We start from the raw sequence: 19,631 nt of genomic DNA on the forward strand, positions 1-19,631 counted from the left end.
AGGAGGATGTTGTGTTAAACAGGTCCTCTCAGAGAGGTAGTAGGAGGATGCTGTGTTAAACAGGTCCTCTCAGAGAGGTAGTAGGAGGGTGTTGTGTTAAACAGGTCCTCTCAGAGAGGTAGTAGGAGGATGTTGTGTTAAACAGGTCCTATCAGAGAGGTAGTAGGAGGGTGTTGTGTTAAACAGGTCCTCTCAGAGAGGTAGTAGGAGGATGTTGTGTTAAACAGGTCCTCTCAGAGAGGTAGTAGGAGGATGTTGTGTTAAACAGGTCCTCTCAGAGAGGTAGTAGGAGGATGTTGTGTTAAACAGGTCCTCTCAGAGAGGTAGTAGGAGGGTGTTGTGTTAAACAGGTCCTCTCAGAGAGGTAGTAGGAGGGTGTTGTGTTAAACAGGTCCTCTCAGAGAGGTAGTAGGAGGATGTTTAAAACAGGTCCTCTCAGAGAGGTAGTAGGAGGGTGTTGTGTTAAACAGGTCCTCTCAGAGAGATAGTAGGAGGATGTTGTGTTAAACAGGTCCTCTCAGAGAGGTAGTAGGAGGACGTTGTGTTAAACAGGTCCTCTCAGAGAGGTAGTAGGAGGATGTTTAAAACAGGTCCTCTCAGAGAGGTAGTAGGAGGATGTTGTGTTAAACAGGTCCTCTCAGAGAGGTAGTAGGAGGATGTTGTGTTAAACAGGGCCTCTCAGAGAGGTAGTAGGAGGATGTTGTGTTAAACAGGTCCTCTCAGAGAGGTAGTAGGAGGATGTTTAAAACAGGTCCTCTCAGAGAGGTAGTAGGAGGATGTTTAAAACAGGTCCTCTCAGAGAGGCAGTAGGAGGATGTTGTGTTAAACAGGTCCTCTCAGAGAGGTAGTAGGAGGATGTTGTGTTAAACAGGTCCTCTCAGAGAGGTAGTAGGAGGATGTTGTGTTAAACAGGTCCTCTCAGAGAGGTAGTAGGAGGGTGTTGTGTTAAACAGGTCCTCTCAGAGAGGTAGTAGGAGGGTGTTGTGTTAAACAGGTCCTCTCAGAGAGGTAGTAGGAGGATGTTTAAAACAGGTCCTCTCAGAGAGGTAGTAGGAGGATGTTGTGTTAAACAGGTCCTCTCAGAGAGGTAGTAGGAGGGTGTTGTGTTAAACAGGTCCTCTCAGAGAGGTAGTAGGAGGGTGTTGTGTTAAACAGGTCCTCTCAGAGAGGTAGTAGGAGGATGTTGTGTTAAACAGGTCCTCTCAGAGAGGTATTAGGAGGATGTTGTGTTAAACAGGGCCTCTCAGAGAGGTAGTAGGAGGATGTTGTGTTAAACAGGGCCTCTCAGAGAGGTAGTAGGAGGATGTTGTGTTAAATAGGTCCTCTCAGAGAGGTAGTAGGAGGATGTTGTGTTAAACAGGTCCTCTCAGAGAGGTAGGAGGAGGATGTTGTGTTAAACAGGTCCTCTCAGAGTGGTAGTAGGAGAATGTTGTGTTAAACAGGTCCTCTCAGAGAGGTAGTTGGAGGATGTTGTGTTAAACAGGTCCTCTCAGAGAGGTAGTAGGAGGATGTTGTGTTAAACAGGTCCTCTCAGAGAGGTAGTAGGAGGATGTTGTGTTAAACAGGTCCTCTCAGAGAGGTAGTAGGAGGATGTTGTGTTAAACAGGTCCTCTCAGAGAGGTAGTAGGAGGATGTTGTGTTAAACAGGTCCTCTCAGAGAGGTAGTAGGAGGGTGTTGTGTTAAACAGGTCCTCTCAGAGAGGTAGTAGGAGGATGTTGTGTTAAACAGGTCCTCTCAGAGAGGTAGTAGGAGGGTGTTGTGTTAAACAGGTCCTCTCAGAGAGATAGTAGGAGGATGTTGTGTTAAACAGGTCCTCTCAGAGAGGTAGTAGGAGGACGTTGTGTTAAACAGGTCCTCTCAGAGAGGTAGTAGGAGGATGTTTAAAACAGGTCCTCTCAGAGAGGTAGTAGGAGGATGTTGTGTTAAACAGGTCCTCTCAGAGAGGTAGTAGGAGGATGTTGTGTTAAACAGGGCCTCTCAGAGAGGTAGTAGGAGGATGTTGTGTTAAACAGGTCCTCTCAGAGAGGTAGTAGGAGGATGTTTAAAACAGGTCCTCTCAGAGAGGTAGTAGGAGGATGTTTAAAACAGGTCCTCTCAGAGAGGCAGTAGGAGGATGTTGTGTTAAACAGGTCCTCTCAGAGAGGTAGTAGGAGGATGTTGTGTTAAACAGGTCCTCTCAGAGAGGTAGTAGGAGGATGTTGTGTTAAACAGGTCCTCTCAGAGAGGTAGTAGGAGGGTGTTGTGTTAAACAGGTCCTCTCAGAGAGGTAGTAGGAGGGTGTTGTGTTAAACAGGTCCTCTCAGAGAGGTAGTAGGAGGATGTTTAAAACAGGTCCTCTCAGAGAGGTAGTAGGAGGATGTTGTGTTAAACAGGTCCTCTCAGAGAGGTAGTAGGAGGGTGTTGTGTTAAACAGGTCCTCTCAGAGAGGTAGTAGGAGGGTGTTGTGTTAAACAGGTCCTCTCAGAGAGGTAGTAGGAGGATGTTGTGTTAAACAGGTCCTCTCAGAGAGGTATTAGGAGGATGTTGTGTTAAACAGGGCCTCTCAGAGAGGTAGTAGGAGGATGTTGTGTTAAACAGGGCCTCTCAGAGAGGTAGTAGGAGGATGTTGTGTTAAATAGGTCCTCTCAGAGAGGTAGTAGGAGGATGTTGTGTTAAACAGGTCCTCTCAGAGAGGTAGGAGGAGGATGTTGTGTTAAACAGGTCCTCTCAGAGTGGTAGTAGGAGAATGTTGTGTTAAACAGGTCCTCTCAGAGAGGTAGTTGGAGGATGTTGTGTTAAACAGGTCCTCTCAGAGAGGTAGTAGGAGGATGTTGTGTTAAACAGGTCCTCTCAGAGAGGTAGTAGGAGGATGTTGTGTTAAACAGGTCCTCTCAGAGAGGTAGTAGGAGGATGTTGTGTTAAACAGGTCCTCTCAGAGAGGTAGTAGGAGGATGTTGTGTTAAACAGGTCCTCTCAGAGAGGTAGTAGGAGGGTGTTGTGTTAAACAGGTCCTCTCAGAGAGGTAGTAGGAGGATGTTGTGTTAAACAGGTCCTCTCAGAGAGGTAGTAGGAGGGTGTTGTGTTAAACAGGTCCTCTCAGAGAGGTAGTAGGAGGGTGTTGTGTTAAACAGGTCCTCTCAGAGAGGTAGTAGGAGGATGTTGTGTTAAACAGGTCCTCTCAGAGAGGTAGTAGGAGGATGTTGTGTTAAACAGGTCCTCTCAGAGAGGTAGTAGGAGGATGTTGTGTTAAACAGGTCCTCTCAGAGAGGTAGTAGGAGGATGTTGTGTTAAACAGGTCCTCTCAGAGAGGTAGTAGGAGGATGTTGTGTTAAACAGGTCCTCTCAGAGAGGTAGTAGGAGGGTGTTGTGTTAAACAGGGCCTCTCAGAGAGGTAGTAGGAGGATGTTGTGTTAAACAGGTCCTCTCAGAGAGGTAGTAGGAGGATGTTGTGTTAAACAGGTCCTCTCAGAGAGGTAGTAGGAGGATGTTGTGTTAAACAGGTCCTCTCAGAGAGGTAGTAGGAGGATGCTGTGTTAAACAGGTCCTCTCAGAGAGGTAGTAGGAGGGTGTTGTGTTAAACAGGTCCTCTCAGAGAGGTAGTAGGAGGATGTTGTGTTAAACAGGTCCTATCAGAGAGGTAGTAGGAGAGTGTTGTGTTAAACAGGTCCTCTCAGAGAGGTAGTAGGAGGATGTTGTGTTAAACAGGTCCTCTCAGAGAGGTAGTAGGAGGATGTTGTGTTAAACAGGTCCTCTCAGAGAGGTAGTAGGAGGATGTTGTGTTAAACAGGTCCTCTCAGAGAGGTAGTAGGAGGGTGTTGTGTTAAACAGGTCCTCTCAGAGAGGTAGTAGGAGGGTGTTGTGTTAAACAGGTCCTCTCAGAGAGGTAGTAGGAGGATGTTTAAAACAGGTCCTCTCAGAGAGGTAGTAGGAGGGTGTTGTGTTAAACAGGTCCTCTCAGAGAGGAAGTAGGAGGGTGTTGTGTTAAACAGGTCCTCTCAGAGAGGTAGTAGGAGGGTGTTGTGTTAAACAGGTCCTCTCAGAGAGGTAGTAGGAGGGTGTTGTGTTAAACAGGTCCTCTCAGAGAGGTAGTAGGAGGGTGTTGTGTTAAACAGGTCCTCTCAGAGAGGTAGTAGGAGGGTGTTGTGTTAAACAGGTCCTCTCAGAGAGGTAGTAGGAGGATGTTGTGTTAAACAGGTCCTCTCAGAGAGGTAGTAGGAGGATGTTGTGTTAAACAGGTCCTCTCAGAGAGGTAGTAGGAGGATGTTGTGTTAAACAGGTCCTCTCAGAGAGGTAGTAGGAGGGTGTTGTGTTAAACAGGTCCTCTCAGAGAGGTAGTAGGAGGGTGTTGTGTTAAACAGGTCCTCTCAGAGAGGTAGTAGGAGGATGTTGTGTTAAACAGGTCCTCTCAGAGAGGTAGTAGGAGAATGTTGTGTTAAACAGGTCCTCTCAGAGAGGTAGTAGGAGGATGTTGTGTTAAACAGGTCCTCTCAGAGAGGTAGTAGGAGGATGTTGTGTTAAACAGGTCCTCTCAGAGAGGTAGTAGGAGGGTGTTGTGTTAAACAGGTCCTCTCAGAGAGGTAGTAGGAGGATGTTGTGTTAAACAGGTCCTCTCAGAGAGGTAGTAGGAGGATGTTGTGTTAAACAGGTCCTCTCAGAGAGGTAGTAGGAGGGTGTTGTGTTAAACAGGTCCTCTTAGAGAGGTAGTAGGAGGGTGTTGTGTTAAACAGGTCCTCTTAGAGAGGTAGTAGGAGGATGTTGTGTTAAACAGGTCCTCTCAGAGAGGTAGTAGGAGGATGTTGTGTTAAACAGGTCCTCTCAGAGAGGTAGTAGGAGGATGTTGTGTTAAACAGGTCCTCTCAGAGAGGTAGTAGGAGGATGTTGTGTTAAACAGGTCCTCTTAGAGAGGTAGTAGGAGGGTGTTGTGTTAAACAGGTCCTCTTAGAGAGGTAGTAGGAGGGTGTTGTGTTAAACAGGTCCTCTCAGAGAGGTAGTAGGAGGGTGTTGTGTTAAACAGGTCCTCTCAGAGAGGTAGTAGGAGGGTGTTGTGTTAAACAGGTCCTCTTAGAGAGGTAGTAGGAGGGTGTTGTGTTAAACAGGTCCTCTCAGAGAGGTAGTAGGAGGATGTTGTGTTAAACAGGTCCTCTCAGAGAGGTAGTAGGAGGGTGTTGTGTTAAACAGGTCCTCTCAGAGAGGTAGTAGGAGGATGTTGTGTTAAACAGGTCCTCTCAGAGAGGTAGTAGGAGGGTGTTGTGTTAAACAGGTCCTATTAGAGAGGTAGTAGGATGGTGTTGTGTTAAACAGGTCCTCTCAGAGAGGTAGTAGGAGGGTGTTGTGTTAAACAGGTCCTCTCAGAGAGGTAGTAGGAGGGTGTTGTGTTAAACAGGTCCTCTTAGAGAGGTAGTAGGAGGGTGTTGTGTTAAACAGGTCCTCTCAGAGAGGTAGTAGGAGGATGTTGTGTTAAACAGGTCCTCTCAGAGAGGTAGTAGGAGGATGTTGTGTTAAACAGGTCCTCTCAGAGAGGTAGTAGGAGGATGTTGTGTTAAACAGGTCCTCTCAGAGAGGTAGTAGGAGGGTGTTGTGTTAAACAGGTCCTCTCAGAGAGGTAGTAGGAGGATGTTGTGTTAAACAGGTCCTCTCAGAGAGTCGATGATTCATGACTGATGGTTTCCTTTATTTATTTTCCCTGATTCCCTGTATCTTGCTGGGTCTACAACCACCTAAAAGGAAGCGATTCCCAAACCTTCCATAACAAAGCCATCACCTACAGAGAGAGGAACCTGGCGAAGAGTCCCCTAAGCAAGCTGGTCCTGCGGATCTGTTCACAAACACAAACAGACCCTACAGAGACCCAGGACAGCAACACAAATAGACCCAACCAAATCATGAGAAAACAAAAATAAAATTACTTGACAGACTGAACAAAAAAAATGAGCCAACTAGAATGTTATTTGTCCCTTAACAGAGAGGACACAATGCCTTTGACTCACCCAACATTAAGAAAGCTTTGACTATGTACAGACTTGTTATTGGCTCTCAAGAGAAGACAGGCGATGTGCTCACTGCCCACAAAATGAGGTGGAAACTGAGCTGCACTTCCTAACCTCCTGCCAAATGTATGACCATATTAGAGACACATATTTCCCTCAGATTACACAGACCCACAAATCATTTCAAAACAAATCAATTTTGATAAACTCCCATATCTACTGGGTGAAATTCCACAGTTTGCCATCACAGCAGCAAGATGTGTGACCTGTTGCCACGAGAAAAGACAACCAGTGAAAAACAAACACCATTGTAAATACAACCCATAGTTATGTTTATTTATTTGCACTGTATATATACATAATATGAGATTTGAATTATCTTTATTCTTTTGGAACTTCTGTGATTGTGATATTTACTGTTCATTTTTATTTATTATCTATTTTACTTGCTTTGCCAATGTAAACATGTGTTTCCCATAACAATAAAGCCCCTTAATTGAATTGAGAGTGAGAGATTGAGATTGAGAAAGGGGCAGAGAGAGAGAGAGAGAGAGAGATTGAGAAAGGGGCAGAGAGAGAGCGAGAGGGATTGAGAAAGGGGCAGAGAGAGAGAGAGAGAGAGAGATTGAGAAAGGGGCAGAGAGAGAGAGAGAGAGAGAGAGAGAGAGAGATTGAGAAAGGGGCAGAGAGAGAGCGAGATTGAGAAAGGGGCAAAGAGAGAGAGAGAGATTGAGAAAGGGGCAGAGAGAGGAGGTGAGAGAGAGAGAGAGAGAGAGAGAGTGAGAGAGAGAGAGAAAGGGGCAGAGAGAGGAGGTGAGAGAGAGAGAGAGAGAGAGAGAGAGAGAGAGAGAGAGAGAGAGAGAGAGAGAGAGAGAGAGAGAGAGAGAAAGGGGCAGAGAGACTGTCTTATGTCAGGTTTTTGCAGAGTTGAATATATTGTAAATGTTCCCTGAGTTGTTCTTTGCTCTGTGCTCTGCACCCGGTGTTCCACGGTCTGCTTTCTGCTTCCAAACACACCTACGTCCCTGTCTGAGTCACCAGTAATAAAACATACATGAGACCTGCTACACAACAAACAGAGAGGGAGGGAGGGAGGGAGGAGTAAGGGAGGGAGGGGGGAGGGAGGAGTAAGGGAGTAAGGGAGGGAGGGAGGGAGGAGTAAGGGAGGGAGGGAGGGGGAGGGAGGAGTAAGGGAGGGAGGGATGGAGGGAGGAGTAAGGGAGGGAGGGGGGAGGGAGGGAGGGAGGAGTAAGGGAGGGAGGGATGGAGGGAGGAGTAAGGGGGAGGGAGGGAGGAGTAAGGGAGGGAGGGAGGGAGGGAGTAAGGGAGGGAGGGATGGAGGGAGGAGTAAGGGAGGGAGGGGGAGGGAGGAGTAAGGGAGGGAGGGAGGGAGGAGCAAGGGAGGGAGGGAGGGAGGGAGGGAGGGGAGGGAGGGAGGGAGGAGTAAGGGGGAGGGAGGGAGGGAGGGAGGAGTAAGGGAGGGAGGGGGGAGGGAGGAGTAAGGGAGGGAGGGAGGGAGGGAGGAGTAAGGGAGGGAGGGAGGGAGGGAGGGAGGGAGGAGTAAGGGAGGGAGGGAGGCGGAGGGAGGGAGGAGTAAGGGAGGGAGGGATGGAGGGAGGAGTAAGGGAGGGAGGGAGGAGTAAGGGAGGGAGGGAGGGGGAGGGAGGGAGGAGTAAGGGAGGGAGGGATGGAGGGAGGAGTAAGGGAGGGAGGGGGGAGGGACGGAGGAGTAAGGGAGGGAGGGAGGGAGGAGTAAGGGAGGGAGGGGGAGGGAGGAGTAAGGGAGGGATGGAGGGAGGGAGGAGTAAGGGAGGGAGGGATGGAGGGAGGAGTAAGGGAGGGAGGGGGAGGGAGGAGTAAGGGAGGGAGGGAGGGAGGAGGGAGGGAGGGAGGGAGGGAGGGAGGGAGGGAGGGAGGGAGGGAGGGAGGGAGGGAGGAGTAAGGGAGGGAGGGAGGGGGAGGGAGGAGTAAGGCAGGGAGGGAGGAGAAAGAGAGGGAGGAGTAAGGGAGGGAGGAGTAAGGGGAGGGAGGAGTAAGGGAGGGAGGAGTAAGGGAGGGAGGAGTACGGGAGGGGGGAGGGAGGAGTAAGGGAGGGGGAGGGAGGAGTAAGTGAGGGGGAGGGAGGAGTAAGGGAGGGAGGGAGGGAGGGAGGGGGGAGGGAGGGAGGGGGGAGGGAGGAGTAAGGTCTTTCTGAGGATGATGTGTAGAATAATGTCTGATACAAGCAGATTTCATTCAACTGTATATGCAACTAACCCACACCTCTCCTCCCCTCTCTCCCCCTCTCCCCTCTCCCCCTCTCTCCTCTCTCCCCTACCTCCTCCCCTCTCTCCCTCCCTCCTCTCTCCCCTACCTCCTCCCCTCTCTCCCCCTCTCTCCTCTCTCCCCTACCTCCTCCCCTCTCTCCCCCACTCTCCCCTCCCTCCTCTCTCCCCTACCTCCCCCTCTCTTCTCTCTCCCCTACCTCCCCCTCTCTCCTCTCTCCCCTACCACCTCCCCTCTCTCCCCCTCTCTCCCCCTCACTCCTCTCTCCCCTACCTCCTCCCCTCTCTCCGCCTCTCTCTTCTCTTCCCTACCTCCTCCCCTCTCTCCCCTCCCCTACCTCCTCCCCTCTCTCCCCCTCTCTCTCCTCTCTCCTCCCCTCTCTCCCCCTCTCTCCCCCCTCCTCCCTCCCTCAAGTGTACGGCCACAACATGAAGAGCAGTAATGATTTTGTGGGGAGGATCGTGATTGGCCAGTTCTCCACGGGTCCCCCTGAGAACTCCCACTGGCGCCACCTGTTGGCCAGTCAAAGAACTCCGGTTGAACAGTGGCACAGCCTGCGCTCACGGGCAGAGTGTGACCGCGTCTCCCCTGCATCGCTGGAGGTCACATGATAGAGCTGGAGAGGGATCAGGAGTTAGAGGTTAAGGGTCAGAGGTCAGGAGGAGAGGTATAAGCTCAAAGTGTTGAGGTACACAGTAGGAAAGAGGAAGAGGAAAGGGGGTCAGGATTTAGAGGTTAGAGGTCAGGGAGGTGAGAAAAGGGGGTGAGAGGATGAGAGAGAGAGAGACAGGGAGAGGGACACAGAGAGAGAAGAGAGAGGGACACAGAGAGAAAAGAGAGAGGGACACAGAGAGAGAAGAGAGAGGGAGAGAAGGAAGGAGAGACAGAGGTCTGGGTCAAGGCCACCAGCAGGGCCGGATTAAGAAATCATAGGCAGGGGCTCAACATTTTTAATGAACCTAATAGTAAAGACGTTATTTAACTGTAAAATATATATATTTGTCTCAGCCCCGGGCCCCAGGCCTACGGTTGGAGGTTCCAGTAAAAAATAATAATAGATGTATACATTTCTATTTTTCTCTGCCTCAAGGGCCTCGGGGCTTCAGCCCCTGCATTAATCAGGCCCTGCATTAATCAGCCCCTGCATTAATCAGGCCCTGCATTAATCAGGCCCTGCATTAATCAGGCCCTGCATTAATCAGGCCCTGCGTTAATCAGGCCCTGTCAACAAGATGAACCGTCCTCAGCTCTCCAAAATTGCTGCCTCTCTTCCCCCTCACCTTCCTGACTGACCTCCCAGCCGCCTAGCGGTGTGACCAGAGACAGAGGTTGTGTCCCAAATGGTACCCTATTCCCTATATAGTGCACTACTTTAGACTATGGGCCCCTTCTCCCTATGGGCCTCTTCTCCCTATGGGCCCCTCCTCCCTATGGGCCTCTCCTCCCTATGGGCCTCTCCTCCCTATGGCCCCCTCCTCCCTATGGGCCCCTACCAGGTGCCCTTATACACTGGGTTACCAGGTGCCCTTATTGACTGGGTTACCAGGTGCCCTTATACATTGGGTTTCCAGGTGCCCTTATACACTGGGTTACCAGGTGCCCTAACCCAGCTGTATTGGGTTACCAAGTGGATTCAAACTTTACTGTCTGTGGAAATCATAGAGTTGGATAGAGGGCTCATCTTCACATCTGTTACATAATGGCTACTGTGACAGCATGGGCAGCGCCATTGAGGGCTTTCTCCATTTTAAAGTAGTTTCTACTACTAATTTTTCTATGAGTCAGTGAACAAACTTAAAGGGTGCGTAACTGCCCCCTGGAGGGTGTTGTCTGAACAGGTATAAAGACAAGGTTGGTGATATACTGCCCCCTGGAGGGTGTTGTCTTAACAGGTATAAAGACAAGGTTGGTGATTTACTGCCCCCTGGAGGGTGTTGTCTGAACAGGTATAAAGACAAGGTTGGTGATATACTGCCCCCTGGAGGGTGTTGTCTTAACAGGTATAAAGACAAGTTTGGTGATTTACTGCCCCCTGGAGGGTGTTGTCTGAACAGGTATAAAGACAAGGTTGGTGATTTACTGCCCCCTGGAGGGTGTTGTCTGAACAGGTATAAAGACAAGGTTGGTGATATACTGGCACCTGCAGTTATGTAATGATAGTATAGTATAATTCATTGGCTGATCAGTCCTACTGAGCTGGATGGAATTTCTGTCATCCTTTCCTGACCGATAGCAAGTCCCAGTTGACTACTTCAAAATGGTGGAAGTCCTGGGCCTTGCCCATGCTACAACAGGCTTTGTGGCGCTAGAGCTGTCTATCCAAGTCTATGGTGGAAATTCTGCCTCTGTTTCTGCTGTGGTTGTCCCAAATGGCACCCTATTCCCAAATGTAGTGCAGTGCTTTGATCAGAGACCCTAGGTTCACCTCCATAGGTCAATAGTTAGTGCACCATATAGGGAACAGGGTTCCATTTGGGACACATGTTGATTCTGTACAATACTGTATCAAGCCTAGTTCAGCCAACTTTACAGTGAAGATTGTATTACAAGTGATGAAAAAAGTATAAATACTAAATATACTGTGCTAGTGAAGATAATAATTTTTACATTTTCTGTCAAATTGATGCATATATATATATATATATATATATATATATATATATATATATATATATATATATATATATATTAGATATATATTTATATATATATATATTAGATATATATTTATATATATATATATTAGATATATATTTATCTCAGAATTGTTTTTCTGTGTGTATATATTTATGGCCTTTTCTACTGTTAAGGAAAAATGAACAAATCGATGTAAACGTAGTTAGATGATGTAGTTAGATGATGTAGTTAGATAACATAGTTAGATGATGTAGTTAGATGATGTAGTTAGATAACATAGTTAGATGATGTAGTTAGAGGATGTAGTTAGATGATGTAGTTAGATGATGTTGTTAGATGATGTAGTTAGATGACGTCGTTAGGTGATGTAGTTAGATGATGTAGTTAGATGATGTGGTTAGATAACGTAGTTAGATGATGTAGTTAGATGACGTCGTTAGATGATGTAGTTAGATGATGTAGTTAGATAACAAAGATTATGTAGTTAGATGATGTAGTTAGATGACGTTGTTAGGTGATGTAGTTAGATGATGTAGTTAGATGATGTAGTTAGATGACGTCGTTAGGTGATGTAGTTAGATGATGTAGTTAGATGATGTTGTTAGGTATTGTACAAAAGAAAAGAGTAGAGCCGAACGAGAAGAACAGATTGTGTGTCGTCAAACTTTTAAAACGGGTTTTTAAACATGTTTTCTTCTCAACGTTTCACAGCTTTAATCTAGAACCAAACAAGTAGTGATTTTACTGAGCTTTCTCCTCCTCCTCCTCCTCCTCCAGCTCGGTCACCACAAACACAGGTTGCATCCCAAGTGGAACCCTGCTGCCTATGTAGTGCACAATCATGGCACGTAGGGTTTTAGTCCAAATGTAACTATAGAGGGACCCTCTGTCAACAGTACTGCACTATAGAGGGACCCTCTGTCAACAGTACTGCACTATAGAGGGACCCTCTGTCAACAGTACTGCACTATAGAGGGACCCTCTGTCAACAGTACTGCGCTATAGAGGGACCCTCTGTCAACAGTGCTGCACTATAGAGGCACCCTCTGTCAACAGTACTGCGCTATAGAGGGACCCTCTGTCAACAGTACTGCACTATAGAGGGACCCTCTGTCAACAGTACTGCACTATAGAGGGACCCTCTGTCAACAGTACTGCACTATAGAGGCACCCTCTGTCAACAGTACTGCGCTATAGAGAGACCCTCTGTCAACAGTACTGCACTATAGAGGGACCCTCTGTCAACAGTACTGCACTATAGAGAGACCCTCTGTCAACAGTACTGCACTATAGAAGGACCCTCTGTCAACAGTACTGCGCTATAGAGGGACCCTCTGTCAACAGTACTGCACTATAGAGGGACCCTCTGTCAACAGTACTGCACTATAGAGGGACCCTCTGTCAACAGTACTGCACTATAGAGGGACCCTCTGTCAACAGTACTGCACTATAGAGAGACCCTCTGTCAACAGTACTGCACTATAGAAGGACCCTCTGTCAACAGTACTGCACTATAGAGGGACCCTCTGTCAACAGTACTGCACTATAGAAGGACCCTCTGTCAACAGTACTGCACTATAGAGGGACCCTCTGTCAACAGTACTGCACTATAGAAGGACCCTCTGTCAACAGTACTGCGCTATAGAGGGACCCTCTGTCAACAGTACTGCACTATAGAGTTCTTACTGGGGTTTAATATGTCCTAAATAGCACCCTGTTCCCGAGAAAGTGTACCATAGGCCTCTGGTCAAAAGTAGTGCACTATATAGGGAATAGGGCCCATAGGTCTCTGGTCAAACGTAGTGCACTATATAGGGAATAGGGCCCATAGGTCTCTGGTCAAAAGTAGTGCACTATATAGGGAATAGGGCCCATAGGTCTCTGGTCAAAAGTAGTGCACTATATAGGGAATAGGGCCCATAGGTCTCTGGTCAAACGTAGTGCACTATATAGGGAATAGGGCCCATAGGTCTCTGGTCAAAAGTAGTGCACTATATAGGGAATAGGGCCCATAGGTCTCTGGTCAAAAGTAGTGCACTATATAGGGAATAGGGCCCATAGGTCTCTGGTCAAAAGTAGTGCACTATATAGGGAATAGGGCCCATAGATCTCTGGTCAAACGTAGTGCACTATATAGGGAATAGAGCCCATAGATCTCTGGTCAAACGTAGTGCACTATATAGGGAATAGAGCCCATAGGTCTCTGGTCGAAAGTAGTGCACTACATAGGGAATAGGGCCCATAGGTTTCTGGTCAAACGTAGTGCACTATATATAGGGAATAGGGCCCATAGGCCTCTGGTCAAACGTAGTGCACTACATAGGGAATAGGGCCCATAGGTCTCTGGTCAAAAGTAGTGCACTACATAGGGAATAGGGCCCATAGGTCTCTGGTCGAAAGTAGTGCACTACATAGGGAATAGGGCCCATAGGTCTCTGGTCAAACGTAGTGCACTACATAGGGAATAGGGCCCATAGGTTTCTGGTCAAACGTAGTGCACTACATAGGGAATAGGGCCCATAGGTCTCTGGTCAAAAGTAGTGCACTACATAGGGAATAGGGCCCATAGGTCTCTGGTCGAAAGTAGTGCACTACATAGGGAATAGGGCCCATAGGTCTCTGGTCAAACGTAGTGCACTACATAGGGAATAGGGCCCATAGGTTTCTGGTCAAACGTAGTGCACTACATAGGGAATAGGGCCCATAGGCCTCTGGTCAAACGTAGTGCACTACTTAGGGAATAGGGCCCATAGGTCTCTGGTCGAAAGTAGTGCACTACATAGGGAATAGGGCCCATAGGTCTCTGGTCGAAAGTAGTGCACTACATAGGGAATAGGGCCCATAGGTTTCTGGTCAAACGTAGTGCACTACATAGGGAATAGGGCCCATAGGCCCCTGGTCAAAAGTAGTGCACTACATAGGGAATAGGGCCCATAGGTCTCTGGTCGAAAGTAGTGCACTACATAGGGAATAGGGCCCATAGGTCTCTGGTCGAAAGTAGTGCACTACATAGGGAATAGGGCCCATAGGCCTCTGGTCAAACGTAGTGCACTACATAGGGAATAGGGTGTAATTTGGGACAGACATGATATGTTGTGGTCTGCCAGTCTGTGTGTGCGCCAGTGTTCCTCTATCTGGAACCGGTGATATTTGCTGTCTGTTTTGGTACTACGTGTGTCTCTACGTTAGTTTGACTCATCTGTTTCATTGAGTATAAACACATATAATCTGGTGGTACAATCGCTGTCAAGAGCAACTGGTTGTTTTTTGTTGTTGAAGACACCTGGGGCCGTGTCAACGTATCAAACATCTCAGAGTGGAAGTGCGTGCTGATCTGAGATAAGTTTGCTCTTTTAAATATCAACGAATGAGATGATTTGGACAGGACATGGGGACCTGATACCAGAACAGCGTTCCTACTCTGAGAGACTTGATATAAATACAGCCCCTGGTCATTATAGTTACAATGTCGCTGTGTCTGACCCAAAGCAATAGTTCCTGTGTTAACTGTCTGACTTATGAATCTCTCCTAGCTGTACAGCTCTGTCTTGTAGTGGAAGTCCTGGCACAGTGGATGTTTAAAGACTGGATGTTTGTTAATAGTAAGATGTACATAGACATACACACGGTTACCTACCTCTTCCACCTCTCCCAGACCTCTTCCACCTCTCCCAGACCTCTTCCACCTCTCCCAGACCTCTTCCACCACTCCCAGACCTCTTCCACCTCTCCCAGACCTCTTCCACCTCTCCCAGACCTCTTCCACCTCTCCCAGACATCTTCCACCTCTCCCAGACCTCTTCCACCACTCCCAGACCTCTTCCACCACTCCCAGACCTCTTCCACCTCTCCCAGACCTCTTCCACCTCTCCCAGACCTCTTCCACCTCTCCCAGACCTCTTCCACCTCTCCCAGACCTCTTCCACCTCTCCCAGACCTCTTCCACCTCTCCCAGACCTCTTCCACCTCTCCCAGACATCTTCCACCTCTCCCAGACCTCTTCCACCACTCCCAGACCTCTTCCACCACTCCCAGACCTCTTCCACCTCTCCCAGACCTCTTCCACCTCTCCCAGACCTCTTCCACCTCTCCCAGACCTCTTCCACCTCTCCCAGACCTCTTCCACCTCTCCCAGACATCTTCCACCTCTCCCAGACCTCTTCCACCTCTCCCAGACATCTTCCACCACTCCCAGACCTCTTCCACCTCTCCCAGACCTCTTCCACCTCTCCCAGACATCTTCCACCACTCCCAGACCTCTTCCACCTCTCCCAGACCTCTTCCACCACTCCCAGACCTCTTCCACCTCTCCCAGACCTCTTCCACCTCTCCCAGACCTTTGTGATGTTTCCATATCAAAGTTGTTGTTTTGCATCCAATAAAACACCAAATAAAGCTCAATGGTTGTGCAATGATGAATCAGTGTGTGTGTGTGTGTGTGTGTGTGTGTGTATGTATGTGTGTGTGTGTGTGTGTGTGTGTGTGTGTGTGTGTGTGTGTGTGTGTGTGTGTGTGTGTGTGTGTGTGTGTGTGTGTGTGTGTGTGTGTGTGTGTGTGTGTGTGTGTGTGTGTGTGTGTGTGTGTGCGGTGTGTGTAGGAACATGATCAGCTTAACCTCTCCATGGGCTAACAGCTACGGGTCACACACAACATGACCATATAGTGTGTGTGTGTGTGAATGTTCCGGTTGTTTTGGTTGGAGAGGAATGCCCACGCTTAACAGAGGAGGCGAGGGACACAGACCCTGACATGCACACACACACACACACACACACACAGGGAGATCCGACATGGCTCTCTGCCACAGAGCTAAGGAACACTGGGAACCAGCTGAGACAGGGACACACAACACACACTTTTTTCTGCCCCTGTTTTGTTTTGAGGGGAATTATCTAAAGGTGGAGTTGCCAGTTCAAACCCCCTTAATCCCCTGCTCCCTCAGCCTCACACCTTCCAGGTCACTGCCTGGTCAATCTGTACTGACAACCCACCTCTTAGGCTAAACCACCCCCCCCCTTACAATAGACAAGGCAACACATAACCTGTTGCTTCCCAAATAGCCTTCTATTCACTTTGTAGTGTGCTACATTTCAACAGAGCCCAATGGGTATTTTAGGGTGTACTTTGGGATGTACACACACCTCACTACACTTATAAAGTCCTGGTCTCTTCCATAACGACATGTCTTGTAACTACAGTGGTTGGTTATATAACTACTGTCCTGGTCTCTTCCATAACGACATGTCTAGTAACTACAGTGGTTGGTTATATAACTACTGTCCTGGTCTCTCCATAGTAACTACACTGGTTGGTTATATAACTACTGTCCTGGTCTCTTCATAGTAACTACAGTGGTTGGTTATATAACTACTGTCCTGGTCTCTTCATAGTAACTACAGTGGTTGGTTATATAACTACTGTCCTGGTCTCTTCCATAACGACATGTCTAGTAACTACAGTGGTTGGTTATATAACTACTGTCCTGGTCTCTTCCATAACGACATGTCTAGTAACTACAGTGGTTGGTTATATAACTACTGTCCTGGTCTCTTCATAGTAACTACAGTGGTTGGTTATATAACTACTGTCCTGGTCTCTTCATAGTAACTACAGTGGTTGGTTATATAACTACTGTCCTGGTCTCTTCCATAACGACATGTCTAGTAACTACAGTGGTTGGTTATATAACTACTGTCCTGGTCTCTTCATAGTAACTACAGTGGTTGGTTATATAACTACTGTCCTGGTCTCTTCCTAGTAACTACAGTGGTTGGTTATATAACTACTGTCCTGGTATCTTCATAGTAACTACAATGGTTGGTTATGTAACTACTGTCCTGGTCTCTTCCATAACGACATGTCTAGTAACTACAGTGGTTGGTTATATCACTACTGTCCTGGTCTCTTCCTAGTAACTACAGTGGTTGGTTATATAACTACTGTCCTGGTCTCTTCATAGTAACTACAGTGGTTGGTTATATAACTACTGTCCTGGTCTCTTCCATAACAACATGTCTAGTAACTACAGTGGTTGGTTATATAACTACTGTCCTGGTCTCTTCATAGTAACTACAGTGGTTGGTTATATAACTACTGTCCTGGTCTCTTCATAGTAACTACAGTGGTTGGTTATATAACTACTGTCCTGGTCTCTTCCTAGTAACTACAGTGGTTGGTTATATAACTACTGTCCTGGTCTCTTCATAGTAACTACAGTGGTTGGTTATATAACTACTGTCCTGGTCTCTCCATAGTAACTACAGTGGTTGGTTATATAACTACTGTCCTGGTCTCTTCATAGTAACTACAGTGGTTGGTTATATAACTACTGTCCTGGTCTCTTCATAGTAACTACAGTGGTTGGTTATATCACTACTGTCCTGGTCTCTTCATAGTAACTACAGTGGTTGGTTATATAACTACTGTCCTGGTCTCTTCCATAACGACATGTCTAGTAACTACACTGGTTGGTTATATAACTACTGTCCTGGTCTCTTCCATAACGACATGTCTAGTAACTACAGTGGTTGGTTATATAACTACTGTCCTGGTCTCTTCATAGTAACTACAGTGGTTGGTTATATAACTACTGTCCTGGTCTCTTCCATAACGACATGTCTAGTAACTACAGTGGTGGGTTATATAACTACTGTCCTGGTCTCTTCCATAACGACATGTCTAGTAACTACACTGGTTGGTTATATAACTACTGTCCTGGTCTCTTCATAGTAACTACAGTGGTTGGTTATATAACTACTGTCCTGGTCTCTCCATAGTAACTACAGTGGTTGGTTATATAACTACTGTCCTGGTCTCTTCATAGTAACTACAGTGGTTGGTTATATAACTACTGTCCTGGTCTCTTCCATAACGACATGTCTAGTAACTACAGTGGTTGGTTATATAACTACTGTCCTGGTCTCTCCATAGTAACTACAGTGGTTGGTTATATAACTACTGTCCTGGTCTCTTCATAGTAACTACAGTGGTTGGTTATATAACTACTGTCCTGGTCTCTTCCATAACGACATGTCTAGTAACTACAGTGGTTGGTTATATAACTACTCTCCTGGTCTCTCCATAGTAACTACAGTGGTTGGTTATATAACTACTGTCCTGGTCTCTCCATAGTAACTACAGTGGTTGGTTATATAACTACTGTCCTGGTCTCTTCATAGTAACTACAGTGGTTGGTTATGTAACTACTGTCCTGGTCTCTTCATAGTAACTACAGTGGTTGGTTATATAACTACTGTCCTGGTCTCTTCCATAACGACATGTCTAGTAACTACAGTGGTGGGATATATAACTACTTGTCAAGCCTTGGTCTTAGTATTTTGTGTTTTTAGTTAATTAGTTGGTCAGACCAGGGTGTGACATGGGTTTATGTTATTGTGTTGTCGTATTGTTTTTTTTGTAGGCATTGGGATTGTGGTTGATTAGGGGTGTGTTTAGTTTAGGTTTGGCTGCCTGAGGCGGTTCTCAATCAGAGTCAGGTGATTCTTGTTGTCTCTGATAGGGAACCGTATTTAGGTAGGTTTCACTGTGTATTTCATGGGTGATTGTTCCTGTCTCTGTGTAGTTTCACCAGATAGGCTGTAATTAGGTTTCACGTTCCGTTTTGTTGTTATTTATTTATATCAGTTATTTCATGTACCGCGATTCATTCATTAAAAAACATGGGTAACCAACACGCTGCATTTCGGTCCGACTCTCTTTCGACAAACGAAGAACGCCGTTACAGAATCACCCACCACACACGGACCGAGCAGCGTGTTAACAGGCAGGAGCCACAGGAGAGGCAACAGAAGCAGCTTCAGTGGGAGAGGCTGCACCACTTGGAGAATTGGACATAGGAGGAAGAACTGGACGGAAAAGGACCCTGGGCTCAGCCTGGTGAATATCGCCGCCCCAAGGAGGAACTAGAGGCGGTTAAAGCGGAGAGGCGCTGGTATGAGGAGGCAGCACGGCGACGTGGATGGAAGCCCGGGAATCAGCCCCAAAGATTTCTTGGGGGGGGGGCTTTCAGGGAGTATGGCTACGCCAGGTAGGAGACCTGCGCAAACTCCCTGTGCTTACCGGGGGGCAAGAGAGACCGGGCAGGCACCGTGTTATGCAGTGGTGCGCAAGGTGTCCCCAGTGCGGGTGCATAGCCCGGTGCGGTATATTTCAGCTCCGCGTATCTGCTGGGCTAGATTGAGCGTCGAGCCAAATGCCATGAAGCCGGCTCTACGCATCTGGTCCCCAGTGCGTCTCCTTGGGCCGGCTTATATGGCACCAGCCTTGCGCTCGGTGTCTCCGGTTCGCCTACATAGCCCAGTGCGGGCTATTCCACCTCGCAGCACTGGCAGGGCAACCGAGAGTATTCAACCGGGTAAGGTTGGGCAGGCTCGGTGCTCAAGAGCTCCAGTGCGCCTGCACGGTCCGGTCTATCCAGTACCACCTCCACACCCCAGCCCTCCGGTAGCAGCTCCCCGCACCAGGCTTCCTGTGCGTGTCTTCGGCCCAATACCACCAGTGCCAGTACCACGCATCAGGCCTACAGTGCGCCTCGCCTCTCCTGCGCTGTCGGAGCCTTTCTTCTCTCCTGCGCTGTCGGAGTCTCCCGCCTGTTCAGTGCTTCTAGAGCCTTCCTCCTCTACAGCGCTGCTGGAGTCTCCTGTCTGTTCAGCGCTATCAGAGCCTTTCTCCTCTCCAGCGCTGCCGGAGCCTCCTGTCTGCTTGGAGCAGCTAGAGCTGCCAGTCTGCATGGAGCAGCTAGA

At 47.8% G+C, this 19,631-nt stretch overlaps 1 protein-coding gene across 6 annotated transcripts in view; it reads left to right on the forward strand.

Moving 5' to 3' along the window:
* The window catches only part of syt17 (synaptotagmin XVII), a 64,131-nt gene extending 54,424 nt beyond the window's left edge, over positions 1 to 9,707 (forward strand). For all 6 annotated transcript variants that reach the window (XM_064985722.1, XM_064985723.1, XM_064985725.1 and 3 more), the window contains one exon: positions 8,647 to 9,707. In XM_064985722.1, coding sequence (XP_064841794.1) covers positions 8,647 to 8,843 — 197 coding nt within the window. In that variant the 3' untranslated portion in view covers positions 8,844 to 9,707. The remainder of the gene's footprint in view (positions 1 to 8,646) is intronic.
* The last annotated feature ends 9,924 nt before the right edge of the window (positions 9,708 to 19,631 follow it).

The sequence above is a fragment of the Oncorhynchus masou genome, chromosome 14 (assembly GCF_036934945.1).
Source record: "Oncorhynchus masou masou isolate Uvic2021 chromosome 14, UVic_Omas_1.1, whole genome shotgun sequence".
NCBI classification, from domain to species: Eukaryota; Metazoa; Chordata; class Actinopteri; order Salmoniformes; family Salmonidae; genus Oncorhynchus; species Oncorhynchus masou.